Source organism: Stenella coeruleoalba (genome assembly GCF_951394435.1).
Source record: "Stenella coeruleoalba genome assembly, chromosome: 14".
In the NCBI taxonomy this organism is placed as follows: domain Eukaryota; kingdom Metazoa; phylum Chordata; class Mammalia; order Artiodactyla; family Delphinidae; genus Stenella; species Stenella coeruleoalba.
This window is the reverse complement of record NC_137160.1, coordinates 61,354,380-61,371,872: the sequence shown is the minus strand read 5'-3', so window position 1 is coordinate 61,371,872 and position 17,493 is coordinate 61,354,380. Positions and strand designations below refer to the sequence as shown.

At 49.4% G+C, this 17,493-nt stretch overlaps 1 protein-coding gene across 2 annotated transcripts in view; it reads right to left on the bottom strand.

Moving 5' to 3' along the window:
* Positions 1–7,413, bottom strand: part of CIDEA (cell death inducing DFFA like effector a) — a gene marked incomplete at its 5' end in the record, with an annotated part of 46,863 nt that extends 39,450 nt beyond the window's left edge. The window contains one exon of one of the 2 annotated variants that reach the window (XM_079942420.1): positions 7,113–7,413. In XM_079942420.1, the coding sequence (XP_079798546.1) occupies positions 7,113–7,208 (96 nt within the window). The remainder of the gene's footprint in view (positions 1–7,112) is intronic. The other variant, XM_079942419.1, reaches the window with a different exon arrangement.
* Positions 7,414–17,493: the final 10,080 nt, after the last annotated feature.

Here is a 17,493-nt window from a genome sequence, read left to right as displayed (position 1 = left end):
GACATGCCCAGGGGCAGTGGGGGAGTCCTGATGTCATCTGGGCTCCTTCCCAGGGGAGCCAGGCCCCCAGCCATAGATCACGCAAAGGACGGAAATTACGGATCCAGGAGGAGGATGCTAGAGCGTGTTCTTTTATAAGGATTTCTTTTCCGTTTCTATTAGTGTTTATTATGGCTGTGTGATGATCCTTTCCTTGTGGGCCTGTGTCCCTCAGCGCAGGGCAGGCCACACCCGCATTCCCAGCCACCTGCAGTGCTGCCATGGCCGGCCCTCTTCACCAGCTGCTGCTCCTTCCGGCCTTGGACGCCTGGGAGGGACCTGCAGACCATTCCCAACTCCTCCCTCTCATCCGGTTGCACTCCCAGATATTTAGATCCCATTTCTGAATTATCGTCCCAGACTACACTGCCCTTCAGATGAGCCAGCCATCCTGGCCCCAGACACTCTCCCGTCCACTCCTCTGAAGGCCCATCCATCCATCTGAGGGGGCCAGGGCCTCAAAACACTTAATGCCTTACGACAAAACCCCCCAAACCTACCACATACACAATGTACAAATCTCAGTACTAGGTTAAGAAAAGTTCAATTCAGACAATTTCCCACACTGAGAGGAAAGGTGGGGATAGTGTCTTGTTTTGTTTTTGTTTTTTGTTTTGCTGTATGCGGGCCTCTCACTGTTGTGGCCTCTCCCGTTGTGGAGCACAGGCTCCGGACGCGCAGGCTCAGCGACCACGGCTCACGAGCCTAGCCGCTCCACGGCATGTGGGATCTTCCCGGACCGGGGCACGAACCCGTGTCCCCTGCTTCGGCAGGCGGACTCTCAACCACTGCGCCACCAGGGAAGCCCAGTGTCTTGTTTTTAAACAAATCATTATGAGACTCAATCAGCCCTGCCTTTTAACCACAGTCGCATCCTCAGGGGAAAGGCCTGTGGGGTTCCGGGTGAGTTACCTGCTAAAACCCTTTACCACAACTGTTTTCTCTCAGTCTTGGGATTTTAAACATTCTCATTTTGCCAGCAATAAGTTAGTGTGGCTGTTTTTTAATTAATGTTTTTCAGCTACTCACTAACTAAGCCTGCACTTCATAGACCTCCTGGCCTGGATCTCTCCCTCAAAATAACATTCTGTTAATGTTTAATATATAAAATATGGGACTTAAGTCACTGAAGCCTGAATTTCAAACCCCATCAGCTCCAGCGTCTGAGGTGTCATTCAGAGACACGTCCAAATGCCTCTTTCTTGTCTGTGAACCATCTCGGTTGTATGCTACTGTCCCCAAGTCGACCATACGATTATCATCCATCCCTATGGTGCAACGTGTGTGAGCTCGAGGACCCATGGAATGCACACGGAGAACTCTGCGGAAGTGGGGTTTCAACAGGCAACATCTTTCCCCTGCAGATGTGGGCCTGGCGGTACTACCACGTTTCAGGTTTCAGACTTATGAATGTGATGTGATGGTTAATCTTATGTGTCAACTTGACTGGGCCGTGGGGTACCAAAATACTGCGTTGAATGTTATTCTGGGTGTCTCTGCAAGGACGTTTTTGGATGAGATGAACATATTAATCAGTAAAGCAGATTGCCCTTTGGAATGTGGGTGGGCCTGGCCCCATCAGCTGAAGGCCAGAACAGACAGAAAACACAAACCCTTCTCTGCGTTAGAGAGCTCTCCATAGACTGTCCCTGGACCCTCAGCCCATGTGTGCCAGTGGGGCTGCTGCTCCAACTGCCAGTTGCTATCTCACAAGTTCCATCTTGGCTGAGGCTTCAAATGTGGGTGAAAGTGTTACAAATGTCATCATGGGTGACCCCACTCTGCGGAAGCTTGGGGCACGGGTGCAGGTGGGGCTGACAAGGCCAGGACTGACAGTGGAAATGGTGAGGTCACCAGCTGCCCTCTCCAGCCTCAGCCAGGATAGCAGGGGGACCTCCACCTCCACGTCCCGCCAGGTTGCGATCTCCCAGAGGAAATGCCGGTAGCTCGACATGGGATCCGCCTACGGAGAGCCCAGGGCAGACAAGCCTGCTTGTCCCCGTCCCGGGCGGGACCCAGCCTGAGACATCAGCCCAGGCTGACTGACGGCTCCCAAACTGGCGCCTCCACCCTCAGCCTCTCACGTGAACTCTCCACCCATAGGCCCCCATGTAGAGATTCACCGGCATTTCAAGGTCAACAGCTCACAGCTCGTGGAACACAGGACCTGACCTCCACCTCCAAACCTGCTCCCCCTACAGTTCCTGCAAATTCACTGGACAGTTCTTCAGACCCGAACCCTGCAGGCACCCCTGGCTCCTCTCACACCCGCTTCCGATCTGGCAGGAAACCTGGCAGCTCTGCCTTCGAAATACATTTGTTTACCACCTTCTTCACCACCCCCAGTCAGATCCACCCTCATCCTTCACTCGGTCCATCGGAGATCTGGTTCTGCCCCACCCCCTGTGGCGCTGCAGCCTCACCCCCACCCCAGCAGCAGCCAGGGTGTCTCCCCATCACCCTGCAGGGCTCCACATGGGACTCTACCCCGAACCTCAATCGCACTCAGAGTAAGGTTAAAGTTCTTTCCAGAGTTACTCAAATAGTTGTTGTGTGAATGAATACATTTCTAACCTGTTTTAGCACCACCATTTTAAAAACAGAGGCCAGTAAACACATAAAAAGGCACTTAAGTTCATTATTCATACAGGACATGCAAATTAAAACCACCGCAAAACACCACCTCAAACTGGTCACAAGGGCTAAAATGGAAAGACAGACAATACCAAGTGTCGTCTGAGAGATGAGGCAACAGGAAACCTCACCTCCTGCTGGGGAATCATGAATCCCTGCATCCGCCTTGGAAAACCACCTGGCAGAATTTCATACACGATGACACAGCAATTTCACTCCTATTGTTAATCTAACCCCAGCAGAAATGCATATGGAGGTAATCAAAAGACACATGCGAGAGTGCTGAATGAGCAACATTATGCCTAATAATTCCTAATATTAAACTGTCATATATATAAATTATATAAAATATAAATATATATAAAATATAAATTATTCCTAATATTAATCCTAATTCCTAATAATAAACTGTCATATAGTCACGTAACAAAATACTACATACAGCAGTGTTTCTCAAAGTGCCATCCCCAGCCGGACAGCATCAGCTGGGGTTTTGGTGGAAGTGCTCATTCTCGGCCCCAATCCAGACCCGGTGAGTAGGAACCCTGTGGTGGACGCAGCCTGCTGCGGAGGCCCTCCAGGTGCTTCTGATGCACATGAAGGTGTGAGGACCACATGTCCCCAGCAGCGAGACCCATGAGTGTCTATACCAAGGAGATCATCAAAAATTCTGTTGGGAAGTCAGAAGATGGCTGTTGGTAGGTGTGTAGAAAACTAAGCTAAAAAAATATGTTTTTTTGACCTTAAGGAAAACACAAGCTGCATAAGAAAGAAAAGAATATGTAATACAACCATGCTACCCAGCTTGACCGTGTGCTACATGTGGTCATAGCACGTGAGCACAGGCACCAATGGAACCAACAGGTAATGCAGCCACAGGACATAACAGTGTCTAATGCGGATGACGCAAAAAAAGAGCTACTATTTAGAAAACGGGTGTAACTACCAGAAAACTGAAAACAGTGAGTTCTGGGGAAAAGGATGAGGATGACACGGGACAGGACACTGCTGGTTCCATGACAGTCCCTTCAGCAGTATTTCACTTTTTAAACTCCCTGTGTGAATAACTGATAAAAATAAAATCACAAATCAAGACAACACCTGTGGGGACTTCCCTGGTGGTGCAGTGGTTAAGAGTTCACCTGCCAATGCAGGGGACATGGGTTCAAGCCCTGGTCTGGGAAGATCCCACATGCTGTGGAGCAACTAAGCCCGTGCGCCACAACTACTGAGCCTGTGCTCTAAAGACTGCAAGCCACAAACTACTGAGCTCCTGTGCTGCAACTACTGAGCCCATGTGCTGCAACTACTGAAGCCCGTGCACCTAGAGCTTGTGCTCCCCAACAAGAGAAGCCATCACAATGAGAAGCCCACTCACCACAAGGAAGGGTAGCCCATGCTGGCCGCAACTAGGGAGAAAGCCCATGCACAGCAATGAAGACCCAATGCAGCCACACACACAAAAACAGAAACAAACAAACAAAAACACCTGTGGCAATGCAAGCCAGACAAATAGGGATGTTGGGTCAGAGCCCCTGCTGTGCCCCTCTGCTCTGGGCAGTTGGAGGTGGACATAGGGCATTCCCTCAGAGCACACTGGAAAATTCTTCCCTGTCTGACAACTAATATGTAAAATAAAACTGACAGGATTCTCAAATTTGATGGCAATCCTAAACATTTATATGACCCTACCAATAACAAGTTTGAAGCCTAATTAAACTTTTCTAAACCATAGTAATCAATTTCAATGAGCCATCCTACAGGAAAGCCTGAATTTACCTTTCTAGTCTCTCCATAGAAAGTACTACAAAATCGTTGTCATTCAAAGATGTAAAGAGTATAAAGCCAAAAATGGGAAAAGAGTATTACAGAAGATTGAGAAGCAGTTAAAAAGTTATTCTTATGTATTTTGTTATATTTGTTAGCCTCTTAAAATTTATGCTGTTGTGATCTTTCTTATTCTAAACTTTTATATCTAATTTTGAATTTGTAATTTTGTATTTTTTTTCTTAAAGAGGTCCTGTAAATTGTCTAAACTTCAGGTTCAAGAAAACCTGGATCTATCCCTGCAGGACAACTTAAAAAGCATAGTTTTCTAAGACACTTTTTTTTTTTTTTTTGCGGTACGCGGGCCTCTCACCGCTGTGGCCTCTCCCGTTGCAGAGCACAGGCTCCGGACGCGCAGGCTCAGCGGCCACGGCTCACGGGCCCAGCCGCTCTGTGGCATGTGGGATCTTCCCAGACCAGGGCACGAACCCGTGTCCCCTGCATCGGCAGGCGGACTCTCAACCACTGCGCCACCAGGGAAGCCCTAAAATACTTTTGCTCACACATCACCTAAAAGATGATAAATACCCATTTCGATGAATATCACTCTGTGTACTCGTGGTGGTGATGGTGTGGGGCTGACGTCACCCCCTTCCCCAAAGCCCAACAGCCAGGGAGGGGCTTCTGCAGTGGTACGGTGGTTGGGACTGGAAGGGATGCTTCTCAGGGGCACCACAGGGATGGGTGGTGGAGAGACAAGGAAGGAGGGGTCTGGGAGGCCTCTCAGGATGCGGCAGAGGGGAGGTGGCAGCAAATCGTCCAGGGCTGCCCTGAACCAATGTCTGAAACATGGACGACAGACATTGTCTCCTGGGAGGGAGGGCACTCCCTCTGAATGTAGAGAACCCAGACTCAGTGGAGCACACAGAGCTGTCTCGGGAGTAGCAGACTTAATAAAACAGCAGAACGTGAGAGGGTGGGCACGTTGGGCCACAAGGCCACAGAACCTGTACCAAATGTGCCTCTGGCTAAGGAGGACTCCCAAGAGTCACCACTAACCACCCTTCATGCCTCTTGGGCTACAGGCCAGGTTTTCTCCAATCAGCACCTTGTTACTGTCAGAACATTACTAAGACAGTCTGTTCCTCTTTACACGGGTTAGGATGACCCTGTGTGGCTTCTGTCCCTCCCAGCCACAGACAATTCGGCCACTCTCCCCGCCACTGCCTGGCAGGCAGGAAGCCTCAGCATAATGCCCAGGAGGGAGGGAGCCCAGAGTGCTGGGCCCCCTGATCAGACTTCCAATGGCAGAATCCTTATTGCATCCTTCTCCCACTGTCAAAAAAAGCTTTTTCTGTTGTTCTTGGCAAGTTGCAAAAGCAGAAGTTATCTCTTAAATGAGTTGAAGTTCCCAGGACCCTTAGAACGGTGCCTGCTATATTGCAAGTTCTGTGTAAGCATTTGTAAATTTGTTTAAAAAAAGGGGGGGTGTTTCAAAAACCCTTCTGTTTCCTCAAGGATCTAAATTTGAAAAACCACAGAAACCTGTAACAACTCACCAGGGTTTACACAGTGGTGTCTGAATTCTAAACTGGCTTCTTCTCAAAGCTGAAAGAAGAAAAGTTGTATGGCGGAACCTGAAAGTTACCAAATATTCTGAGGACGCTCACTCTGGAGAGGAAGTGAGGGTCTCGGGAGGGGGGAGGTCAAGCGCGCCACTCACACAGTGGACCGGCTTTCCAGGAAGAACGTTTGCCCTGAAGCCATGAGCTCCATCAATGCAGCAGGTAAGGCTGGGGTCCTCCTTTTCCCCAAGGATCAAGTCTCACAGAGGGAGGGTCCACTAGTGTTGAAAGTTAACTTTTAGGGGACCAAGGGACCGCACTGTGACTGTTCACGTTAAGGACTCACTTCAAATGCAGGACTGGCGACAGCCTGACTTTAGCCCGTGGGGCACTTTCAGACCGAAAAGGAACTGCCGCTGGGAACAGAAAATCCGTCTGCGGGCAGGGCTCCTCCTCTGTCCACCCTCCCGCTCCGCTCGCAGGAACGCAGACGAGCGCCTTGACGCGCGAGCAGGGAGCGAGTGGTCCCTGCGCCCTGCCTCCCCCCGCGCCCCCCATTCGCCGCCGCACGTGGCCTGAGGAACCCCAGGCATGAAGCACCGAGGAAATGGGGGAACAAAACACACAGGAAAGTGCGAAGAGAGGGGCTGGCCTCTGAAGCTTTCTTCAGCTCCGCTGCTTGACCGTCACCCTTCCGGTGCGGGTAGCAGTTCCTCCAAACGCAGAGTGGAACCCTCTAGACTCCGGATGCGCGAGGACAGGCTGTCCGCCCGACCTCCACGCGTAGGGGTTCTAACCCGGGGCAACCGCACCGTGTCCCGCCCACTGGGTCAAATCCGAGGCAGTCCGCGCGCCCTGACCCGCCCGCTCCCGCCAGGCCGCCCTGCGCCCCGAGCCCGGCCCGCGCCTCCGGGCCGCGGGATCCAGGGCGCCCGTCCCGGCGCAGGCGTGGCAGGTGCACAGTGTGCGGTAGGCTGCGCGGACCTCCTCCGCGGCTCGCGCCCCCAGGTCCCGGCCCGGCCCTCTAGGTCTCCGTCCGCCCAACGCCCTGCGTCCGCTCTGCCCCAAGTCCGAGTGCGCCTGCCGTGCGCCCGGGGCCGCGCTCACCTGTCCAGCCCGCAGCGCCAGCTGCGCCGCTGCCTCGAAGCACTCCTCCCACGGGCCCCCGGCCTGCGCCGCCCCGTCCTCGCTGCTCGGCTTCATCGCGGCCTGCGGGCCCGCCGGTGCCTCCCGCCGCTCCGCGCCTGGGCCGCGCTCGCCCGCCCGTGAGGACTTGCGAGGGACCGGGAGCTGGCGGGGAGCGGACCTGGAGCTGCCCCTGGCCCTGGAGCAGCGCCCAGCGTCCCGTCCCGCCCCTCGCCCCTCCCTGACCCGCCCTCCTGCGCAAACCCCGCCCCGCGCCGAGCCCCGCTCCTTTCCTCCCTGGGTCCCTCTCCCTACGCGACCTGCGATGAGCCCCGCCCCCACAGCGCCGGGCCCCGCCTCTCCGACTCCCCGCTGAAGCTGGGTCCAGCTTGTGGGAAGCTGAGGGCCGCGTGGCGGGAGAGGGGCTCGGCTCGGACCCTCGCGGAGCTCAGAGCCTTTCCCGAGGGTGTGGCCGCGAGCGAGGAGCGTACCCCGCGCGGACCCGGCCGGGCAGCACCTTGGGCGCCGCTGGCCGCGGGTACCGCTCACCGCGAGTACCGGGCGGCGGTCCTCCTGCAGTTGGAGCTCAGGAGCTCAGGAGCTGCCCGGCCCGCCCTGTAACAAGTGCTGACCGCTTTCACCCCGACGGGACCCTGTTCACACTGTCAGCCTTCGTCTGTGCCCGCCGTGCGTTGGACACCTGGTAGAGAGGCTTTAGGTGTAGGAACGAGAGACTGGTGGAAATACAAACAACAAGGAGGAATCAGGAAACGGAGTGTGTTAGGGTCGCCCGGCCACCTCGCCCTACACGTGGGGAAACTGGCGGAGAATTGCCCGCTCCGCCCGGCCACACTGGGGCAGCCGAGGGCAGGCTCCGCTCCATCTTTCTTGTTCATATTTTTCATGATTGTCAAATAGGGAGTTGGTTTCCGAAAATACTTAAGACTGCGCTTCGGATGCTTCATTTTAAAATTAAGTGTATTCAGTTGCTGATCCTCATGGCAGGTTTTCATTAGAGATTACTCCCAGCACAAAGCAAAATTAGGAAGTTAGGACATTTCTCTTTGGCCTCTTCTCAGCTACCCTTTCTGAACACACCCCCACTCCCAACCCCGGCCCGGACCAACCTGGGGCTCAGATAAACTCACATGGAGTCCAGCCTATCACACATCTAGAGAAAAAGACCGTAACTTCCTTGCCTAACTTCCAAAAATCTTAAGGCAGAATCATGTGGTTTTCACTAGTGTGAAGTTTGGTGCCCCCAGGTTTCCTAAGTACTTTAAGTATTGGCCTCATTCCTTCCTTGCTGTGTGCATTTGAGCAAGTTACAAATAACCTCTTTTGACTCAGTTTCCTCAACTGTAAAATATTTTTGGTAAGTATTATACGGGTTAACATACATGTGCTTGGTACTTCTTGTTTTTTTTTTAATTTCATTGAAGTATAGTTGATTTACAGTGTTGTGTACAGCAAAGTGACTCAGCTATACATATATAGTCTTTTCCATTATGGTTTACCACAGGATATTGAATATAGTTCCCTGTGCTATACAGTAAAACCTTGTTTATCCATTCTATATAAAATAGTTTGCATCTGCTAACTCCAAACTCCCAGTTCTTCCCTCCCCCAGCCCCCTCCCCATTGGCAACCACAAGTCTGTTCTCTATGTCTGTGAGTCTGTTTCTGTTTTGTAGATATGATCATTTGTGTCATATTTTAGATTCCACATATAAGTGATATCACATGGTATTTGTCTTTCTCTTTCTGACTTACTTCACTTAGTATGATCATCTCTAGGTCCATCCATGTAGCTGAAAATGGCATTATTTCATTCTCTTTTATGACTGAGTAATATTCCATTGTACATATGTACCACATCTTCTTTATCCATTCCTCTGTTGATGGACACTTAGGTTGTTTCCATGGCTTGGCTGTTGTGAATATTTGGCACCTCTGTTATTAAAGACTTGTTCACCAATGTACCCTAAGGTGATCACCATACTGCTTAGCTATAATGGGTGCTTAATAAATATGCTAATCATTGAATACTGAAATCAGCCTTTTCTAATGGATTATCCAAGTTTCCCGTGCTTTAATGGTGATTCGCTGTGGAAACGTGAAATGCTCCTTCACCATCATGCCCTGTATGCCAGTCTGCTCGCTGCCTCTTCCAGGGGCCCTGGGGAACTTTGGTAGCCCCTAGAGTACCGGGCTCCGCCCTGGAAAACGATTTCCTAACTGCCCCTTCCCACCCCCACCTGAGGGTGCAGCCTAGGTGGATGCTCTAGTTATCAGGAGGTGGCATGCAAGGTGCCCAAGCTGGGCCAAAGGCGGGGGTGCGGTGAGAGGTGGGAGGGCATTCAGGAGAGACTGTCTCCTTTATGCCTCCCCCTCTGTCCTTATTAATCTGGGAGTCCCTTCCCTCCTGTCTTTTCTGGGACAAAGCAAAGTCTAAATAAATAAAATGTCCAAGTTTTCTTTTCTTCTACCTACTTCTCTACCTCCCCAAGTTACTTTGATCTTATTTCCCAGGGCCACGACGGCTGGTTTGGACATTTGATGAGTTTGTTGTTTGTTTCATCTCATCTGAATCCCAGTATGACGTCTGGCCATTCTTAACCTCAGGTGGGCCCCCACACCCCCCACAACCCCCGTCATCTGGATCCACCCTCCTCCACGCTGACCGTGTGCCGAGACGCACGAGACGATCCTAGTGGATGGAGGCCAGGGAAACTGTCAAACATCCCCCAGTGCAGAGGACAACTCTCCCCCCGCCACACACACCAGAGCAAAAGATTGTTCAGCGCAAAAGGATAATAACCCTGGGGTTGAGAAATCATTTCCTACTTTAACTTTATTCCGAGGAGTCTGGCTCCAGGTCAAAATTACATGTGTGATTTTTCAGACCTGACCATAGGCAACTACAGAGTTTTACCTGGCAGGTCTCACAGGGGTGGGGTCTGCCCTCCCTGCACTGGACTTGGGACTCGGCCAGCGTGCTGCCATTTTCTGGAGGGAGTTCAGCCCAAGACTCAGAAGCCTCCCCACCCACTTCCCCAGCCGTGCTTTTGGGCACATCTGTGAGCCTGGCCCAGGCACCTCCATCCCCTTTCTCAGGGTCTCTGCCAAGACCACCTTGTCTGGGGGCCTTGAAGACCTTGCCTCTCCTCTGACTCAGAATCAGTAATTTTCCACTCCTAGGCCTCCCCAGGCCCCTCCCAGGCCCCTAGGTCCCGGCAACTCCCCAACTGGCTGCAGACCTAGACACATTATGCAATTATTTGCTTTTCTTTGTCTTTGAATCTAGTAGGCACTTGCTTTTAGAACTGAACGAACAGAAGCATGTGTCAGTTTTGAGCTGACAAACCAAAGAGGTAACTCACAGTAGATAACAGAATAAGGCCTCAGGGACTTTTGTGGACGGCTTGGCAAAGGGAAATGTGACTGGGGTCAAAGTAAACCCCTCCGTTTTGCTCTCAGAGAGTAACTGCGAGTGTGGAGCAGGTGCCTGGACTGAGGAGCAGGTGTTATGATTCTCTGATACTTAAAGCTGCTTAGGTTAGCGTCCAACTGTGCTCTGGCGGGTCGTCCTGGGGTATCTTGTTCAGTTCTCGGCATGCTCCAAAAGTTATTTACTTTAACACGTGATTAAGGGCATTTCAGAATGAGCTTTCTCACACATGTTCAAACCAAGAAGTTACTGAGTTTAGTTTGCAGGAGAGTCCGAATCTCCACTCCTGTAGGCATGCCCTCACATGCTGGCTTCCTTCTTAAACACGGCTGCAGGCCCCCCCAGCTACCACCCAGGAATGTTCGTTGCTGCCCTAATGGTCAAGGGCCACAGCCTCTTGGTCCTTGAGACAGGCCAGTCGATGCTTCATCACAACGAACCACGGGTGATCATCTGACTGATAGTGATGCGCGGCCACCATGGGCCGCTTCTCATCAGCAAGGAGCCTGGCACTGCATTCAAGGCCTGCCCTGCCCACATCAGTCCTGTGGCCTGACCTGTGAGTCTGCTTTCTTGGACCATCACTCCCAGCATGACATCAATCATGGTCGGTCAGGACAACAGAAACAACACTGGGTATTTCAACAGAGAGAACTGAATAAAAGAAATTGGATAAGCAGGTAAAAAGGCAAAAAAAGAGAACTGAGGCCGCAGAGATAGTAAGGCAGGAAGCAGCTCCCAGCCTCAGAGCTGGGGTTGCCAGAACCTGCTGGGAGGGAGGGGTGCCAGGGGCTGCGGCCAAGAGGCGCTGGGGGCAAGACTGCTGCCTGTGGGAGCTGCCACCTCTGCCAGGTGCGGGCAGGCTGGTTCAGGGTGCAGTGCTGTCAAGACCAGTAGGCGAGCAGGCCCTGCTCCCTCCTCCAGCTGCCCAGCTCCTCCAGGCCTCTCGCTGGTGGAGCCTAGCAGGGAGCCAGCTGGCAAAGGGACCTGCATAGTCTTAGCCCCGCGTCAAAATGCAGAGCTGAGAAGATGGCTCTGAGCTGGGAGACCAGTAAGCAGCACAGCCTCCCTGCCCTCCTTCCCTGAGGATGCCCAGACTCCTCGGGTGGCCCCCACGGCCCTCACCATCCGCAACCCCCCCACCCCAGTGTCTGCTGCCCCTGGGAAGCTGCTCCCCATCACTCAGGTGGAACTGGTGATGCCCGCTCCCTTACGCTGCTCTGGACCTGCCCAGGGAACCAGGAAAGCCCTGAGCACTTCTCTTTATGTTGACATGTCTGTTCCCCGGACTAAAATTCCTAAGCCCTTGAGGAAAAGAATGGGTTTTCATTATTGTATCTCCAAAGCCAGTGCTGTGGTTGGCACGTAGTAGGTGCTTTAAGAACATTTGTTGAATGAATGAATATGTCTTAAGTATTTGCCCAATTATGGTTATCAATATTCTAATCATCAGAGGTCCTATGAAACATTCACATACAAATTGAAAGCCTTTAAAGGAAGGTAAAGGATATTGGACTCAAATTAAAAAAAAAATCTTTCCCAGTCTATAGAAAACTAATATAACTTCCATTTAGTCATCGAATGCATTGGGTAGCTCTTCAGAAAGCTTGAATATCTGGGTGTCTGAAAGCCTCCACCGCTGCATGAGATGATTAACACATGGAAAACGCTTGTGGTCTGAGACTAGGAGGTGCTTCTATATAGGGTGGAAGTCTTTATTTCACATTTTCTTTGGGAAAGATGGTAGAAACAGCACAATCCTACTAAGTTTCCTCCCAGGAAACGCAGGACCTTCTCTTTTCTGCTCCCTGGAGAATGGAAGGGCTCAAGTGATATCTCTGGGCTCAGGACTGGCCCAGTGACAACTGTGGAGGCTAAAATAATGCTGACTTAGTAATCATTTGAAAGGCACATTAATCAAGGGGCACAGATGCTTTAAGGAGAATGAGGCTGATGCTTCTGCCGACTCAGGCAAGGAGACCAGGCAGCCAGGCTGGCCCGGGGGAGGCCACAGCGGGAGCAGAGCTGGGCGTGGGTGACAGGCAGTGGGCGATGAGCTGGGCCATGTGAGCACAGGTTGCCCAGCCCCAAGCGGGTGTGACGGGGGCAGGGCTGGCCATGTGCAGCTGGATCTTGGGTCCGAAATTCCAAGCTGGGCACTAGTTTGCCCACAGAGATGGTCACACCCACACGACAGTAATACGGCCAAGCCCGGGAGATGTCCACCCAGCTAAGTATATTCCATGCAAAACATTGTCTTTAGCTGAGGTAATGTCCTTTCTGTATTTGGGTGAAAAAAGGTTTCTGTAATAAAATGATTCTGATGGGAGATGGCAGGTTTTGTTTTGCTTTTCCCTCTCACTTGGCCACATAAATGGTTGACAAATCTATGTAGGTCACCCAAAAAAAAATTTTTTTTTTTGAGCTGTCTTTGGCGTCTGGAATCCAGAAGTCTGGGAACCATGGAAACGGCTTGTCCCCGGGGCCCTGTCATCAGTCTTTCCTTAACCGGATGGGAAGAATCAGAGGGGTCCAGGGAGGGCACACTGCATCCTTGCCTGATGAGGAGAGAAAAACAAGCTGGTGAGAATCTGCAGAACTCGCTGAGCTGTTCCAGGAACTGAATAGGGAACGCTCGCTCTCTCCCAAAACGCCCTTTTGGGTGGAAAAACACCCATTGGAAAACACTACTGTTACATAAATATTCCAAAAATTGTATTAATCAGAAAAAAATCCTACAGTCTTTAGGAAGAAAGAGCTTTGGCCTTTTCTGCAGTTTGAGCAGCTGCATGTCCTTTGCTTTTCGAAACTGTGGCCAGAGGCCTGTCCATTGAGTGTTTGGTGGGGAGGGGGTGTTATGCTCAGAAAAGAAAAGAAGCTGGTGTTTTTTTTACCAGTCCTTAATGAACTAAAATTATAAAATCAAAACCAAATGTTCTTCAAGCTTTATGTTCAGTTTATGAGTCTTGCTAATCTAGTCAATGGCCTGATAATGTCAGCAAGTCCGAAGACAGTTCTGTAATCAATGCTCAGCTTGTATATACATTTGACAGATTAAATTCCCCCAAACAACAGCATTTCTAAACTTGACCAAGTTACGGTAGATAATTCAAGCTGTAATTATGAATGGAGTATCTGCTTCTTTCAAACACTTCCACAGGGCACGTTTATAATCCTTGAGGGCAGATTCCCCCTGCACACGTCCGTGTTCTTATCCACCTGATGCATCAGACTTCCAATCCCAGCAAATCAGGCACCCTGACCCCATCAAACAGACTAAGAGCAGTCGAAGCAGACATAACACAGCACGTGACTCGAAATCTTGCTGCCACAACTGGATACAAGCCAATGTCTACTCAATTGTGGGTAATTTCTCCTCTACACCTTTCAGTGTTTTCAAACGTCTTGCAGTTAACATATTACTTTTACATTTAAAATGTCTTTGGAAAGTAAAGTTTTCGTGGCGGGCTGACAGCAAAAGCAGCTGCAGAGAGTTAAAATATCGGTGGATGGGCGGGAAGGGAGGCTGCAGGGGCTGGGGGCTCCACTGTTCACTGGAAATTAGTCATAGACTTGAACTTCCAAACTCTTTCTCTGGAAACTTGTGAAGACAGATGTTTAAGAACTTGATTAATAAAGCTCTACTTTCTGTCCCATATTTGAGGATGATTCCAAAGAAAACATGTTATGTTCCCTGCCTCTTGTCCAGAGATGTAAATGCTTTCCATTCTGCTGTGTGCTCGCTCGTTGAAAAACGCACAGCCCAGAGGTCAGAATGTAAGTAACCAGCGAAGCAGCAGAAACATTGATTTATCCCAGTAATCCCTAGTCAACGTTCCCTGTCCTGAGGTTTCCTTCAGAATTGGTTTATCTTTCATTTGTTACAGCAAAGCTTTCCTCATTTATGAGCTCTTCACCAATTATCCTACCAGATAACAATACTTTCAGATGTCCTAATTCTTAGTACTTTGTTGTCCTTTGTGACTTAATTTAAAACTCTGTCTTGGAAGAATTCTTAACTTTTTCAGAGCCCCAGATGATGTGAATGAAACAGTATTATCGGTGAGGTCAGTGCGTGTTTTTAAACAGTTTAACATGAGAAACAAATGTAAAAGCCTCCAGATTTTGTCTTCCCTACTCAGCTTCCCCTGGAATTCTGCTGAACAATTTATTTCCTAACCCAAACTTACCTGGTTAGGGGCTACTGTTTTGACCATCACGTGAAGAGGAAACCTATTTTGACACTAAATGGAGCCCAGGGTGCGAAGTCTCATTCGGCAGAGGGCAGCTCGCGCCATCTGCTGGGGACATTAATAGTCCTTCCATCCGGTCATGAAGTAATTGGCTGCAAGCTAGTTAGTTCACGACCTGATCGCCTTTACTACTTCTGACGGACAATTTTTTTTTTTTTCTGACCGACAATTATTTGCCTTGAGACCCTCTGTCTTTTAGATTATGTTTCAGGGAAAAGCAAAGTATAGTTGACCCTAGAGATAAAAATAATTTAAACCAAAACATGCAGTTATCCCAGCCATTATCTGCTCTTACCCTGAAGGATGCTCTAGGAAGGGCTAAGATAATAGGTGTAGTTTGAAAATAGCGGATTTCTTTAGGCTGATCACAGTGGGGGTGGGTGTGGGTGTGTGTGCGCGCACGTGTTCCCACCAGAATGATGTCCCTCCCTCCCTTTTCTCCTTCCTCCATTTCTTTCTTTTTTTTTCAGTTTTCTGTCTCTCAGTTCTTTCCCTTTTCCCTTCCTTTAATCCTTCCACTCTTACTCCTCCTTCTCCTCCTTTCTTTTCCTTCTCCTCCCCCTCCTCCTCCTCTCTCCGTCAGTCTGTCTTTCCCTCTCCTTTTCTAATTAACAAAAACCATTTCTGGAGAATCTGATGTGTGTCCAGAAGAAAGAGCATGAGTGAAACAGCTCTACGAATATCCTTCTGTTGGCAAACTCCCCACCTCCAGTCGTGGCAGAGGACGGTGATGTGCTCTGAGGAAAGACATCTGCCCGGGAACTCAGGGCCCTTGTGGTTCTTGAGTGCTAGGCTGGGAACACCCTGTCACTAGCCTATCTGGTGGGGCCTCTGCAGCCTAGAGGGACAGCAAGGGTGCAGTCTGGGACCTGGCCTTTGGGGTTCAAAACTTGGCCCTGGTCTCGTTGCCCATATCAGTTGTTTCTCTTACCACTATCCAGCCTGCAGAGGTGCTGAGCCCCTGACCTCTCCACTGTCCTGGGAGCACCCCCCTGTGGCGGTGTGGACACTGGCCTTCGCGACCTGGCCTTCCCTGTAGATGTGGGGTCCACTGCTTTCTCGGCTTGGTTCCAACTGGTTGCTCTTCCAAGCTCCATGCAGCTGCTTCAACTGTGGGTACTTTAATCCTTGCTCTCCTCTGCTTGTGACGACAGTGTTTCTACACCGATGGCTCCGGCTAGTTCTACCTGCAGGGATTTAAGAAAATCGCTGTGTCTAATATGAACTGGAAACGCAATGAACCAATCCTAGAAGCTCTGGGTCTACTTCTGGATTGTTTTGTTTCTCTTTATAAAAGTATAATATACCAAGTTGGATAGATTATAGATAGCTTAAGAGAGAAAAAGTTTCCCTGAATCTCGAAAACATTAAAGAACCAATAATATCCTGAGCAAAAGTCATGAAAGAATCATAATCATTTTTCATCAGGCACTGATAGAATATCCCATAGTTACTAATCTGCTTTATCCCCTCTTATACATGCAAGAGTGTTAGAAGGACACTACAAATAATATTGCTACCAATAATGCTTACTGAAAACAAGAATTTGTCTCTGCATTTGTGTTCTCCATTCTTCCGCCATTAAAAAAAAAAGCTGTACATCTATCTTGTCAGAGCGTATAGCTATTACATACCACTCTCTCTCTTAACCCTAACTTGGTCTTAGTTCAAATGACACTGTGACTTTGATGTTCACCTCCGGTCTTTACAGCAATGTCTCTCCCTAGTCATTCTGATGGTCTGAAGATTGTTTTCTGGGAGAAATCACAGGAACTGAATTCTCTGAATTCCTGCATGTTGATAACAGTGGTCTATGACCTTAATACTTGAAATTCATGGCTCACATTTTCTTTCCTTACAAAATCTTAAGTACATGTACTTTGGTCTCTTGTGGCATAAAGCACACTGTCAGAGTTTGATGATAACCTAAATCCTATTCCCTCACTTGCTGTTTTTGCCTGGATGCCTAAAGATTTTTTTCATTTTTATTGAGAACCCAATAATTTTACTAGAATATGTCTTGGTGATGAACATTCTGAATTCATAGCCTCAGGTACGTAGTGTTTGCCTTCGATATGTTTCAAGTATGCCTATTTTTAATTTCAGGAACGTTTCCTTGAATTGCAGGTTTTAGAACTGTTCTCTCACGTTGCTTTTATCTTCTGGGACTCCTGTTATCTGTTGGTTGCTCTTGGCTGTCCTCAATATTTGTCAGCCCCTCTTACACTCATTTGTCTTTCTTCATTTTTTTTAAATTTATAAAGATTTTCTCCTTTTCACTTTCCATTTCTCTTAAGGTGCTGTTTGTTAAGTTCCTTTCATTCCTTTAGTTCAGTCTTTATTTCTTAATTTTTTCTTTTGTTTCTAATTTCTCCTGATTCTGATTTACATTGTCTCTCATTCTCTGAATGTCTTTAGTTTGTTCTGAAATAGTAGGTGACAGTTTTGGTCTGTTTTGTGGGTATGTTTCTGTGGCATGCTTTCATCGTCTTCAGGAATGTTATACTATTTGTTGTTCTCTTTTTTCTGATGATAACTTTGCTAACTTTTGACCTCACTTCTTCCCTAATGCTCATTCCTGAATTTACTTCTGAACATCCAAAAGGAGCAGCGTTCAGAGAGCTTTCGCAACACCTTCTGTTGCTGTCATCGGCGGGCT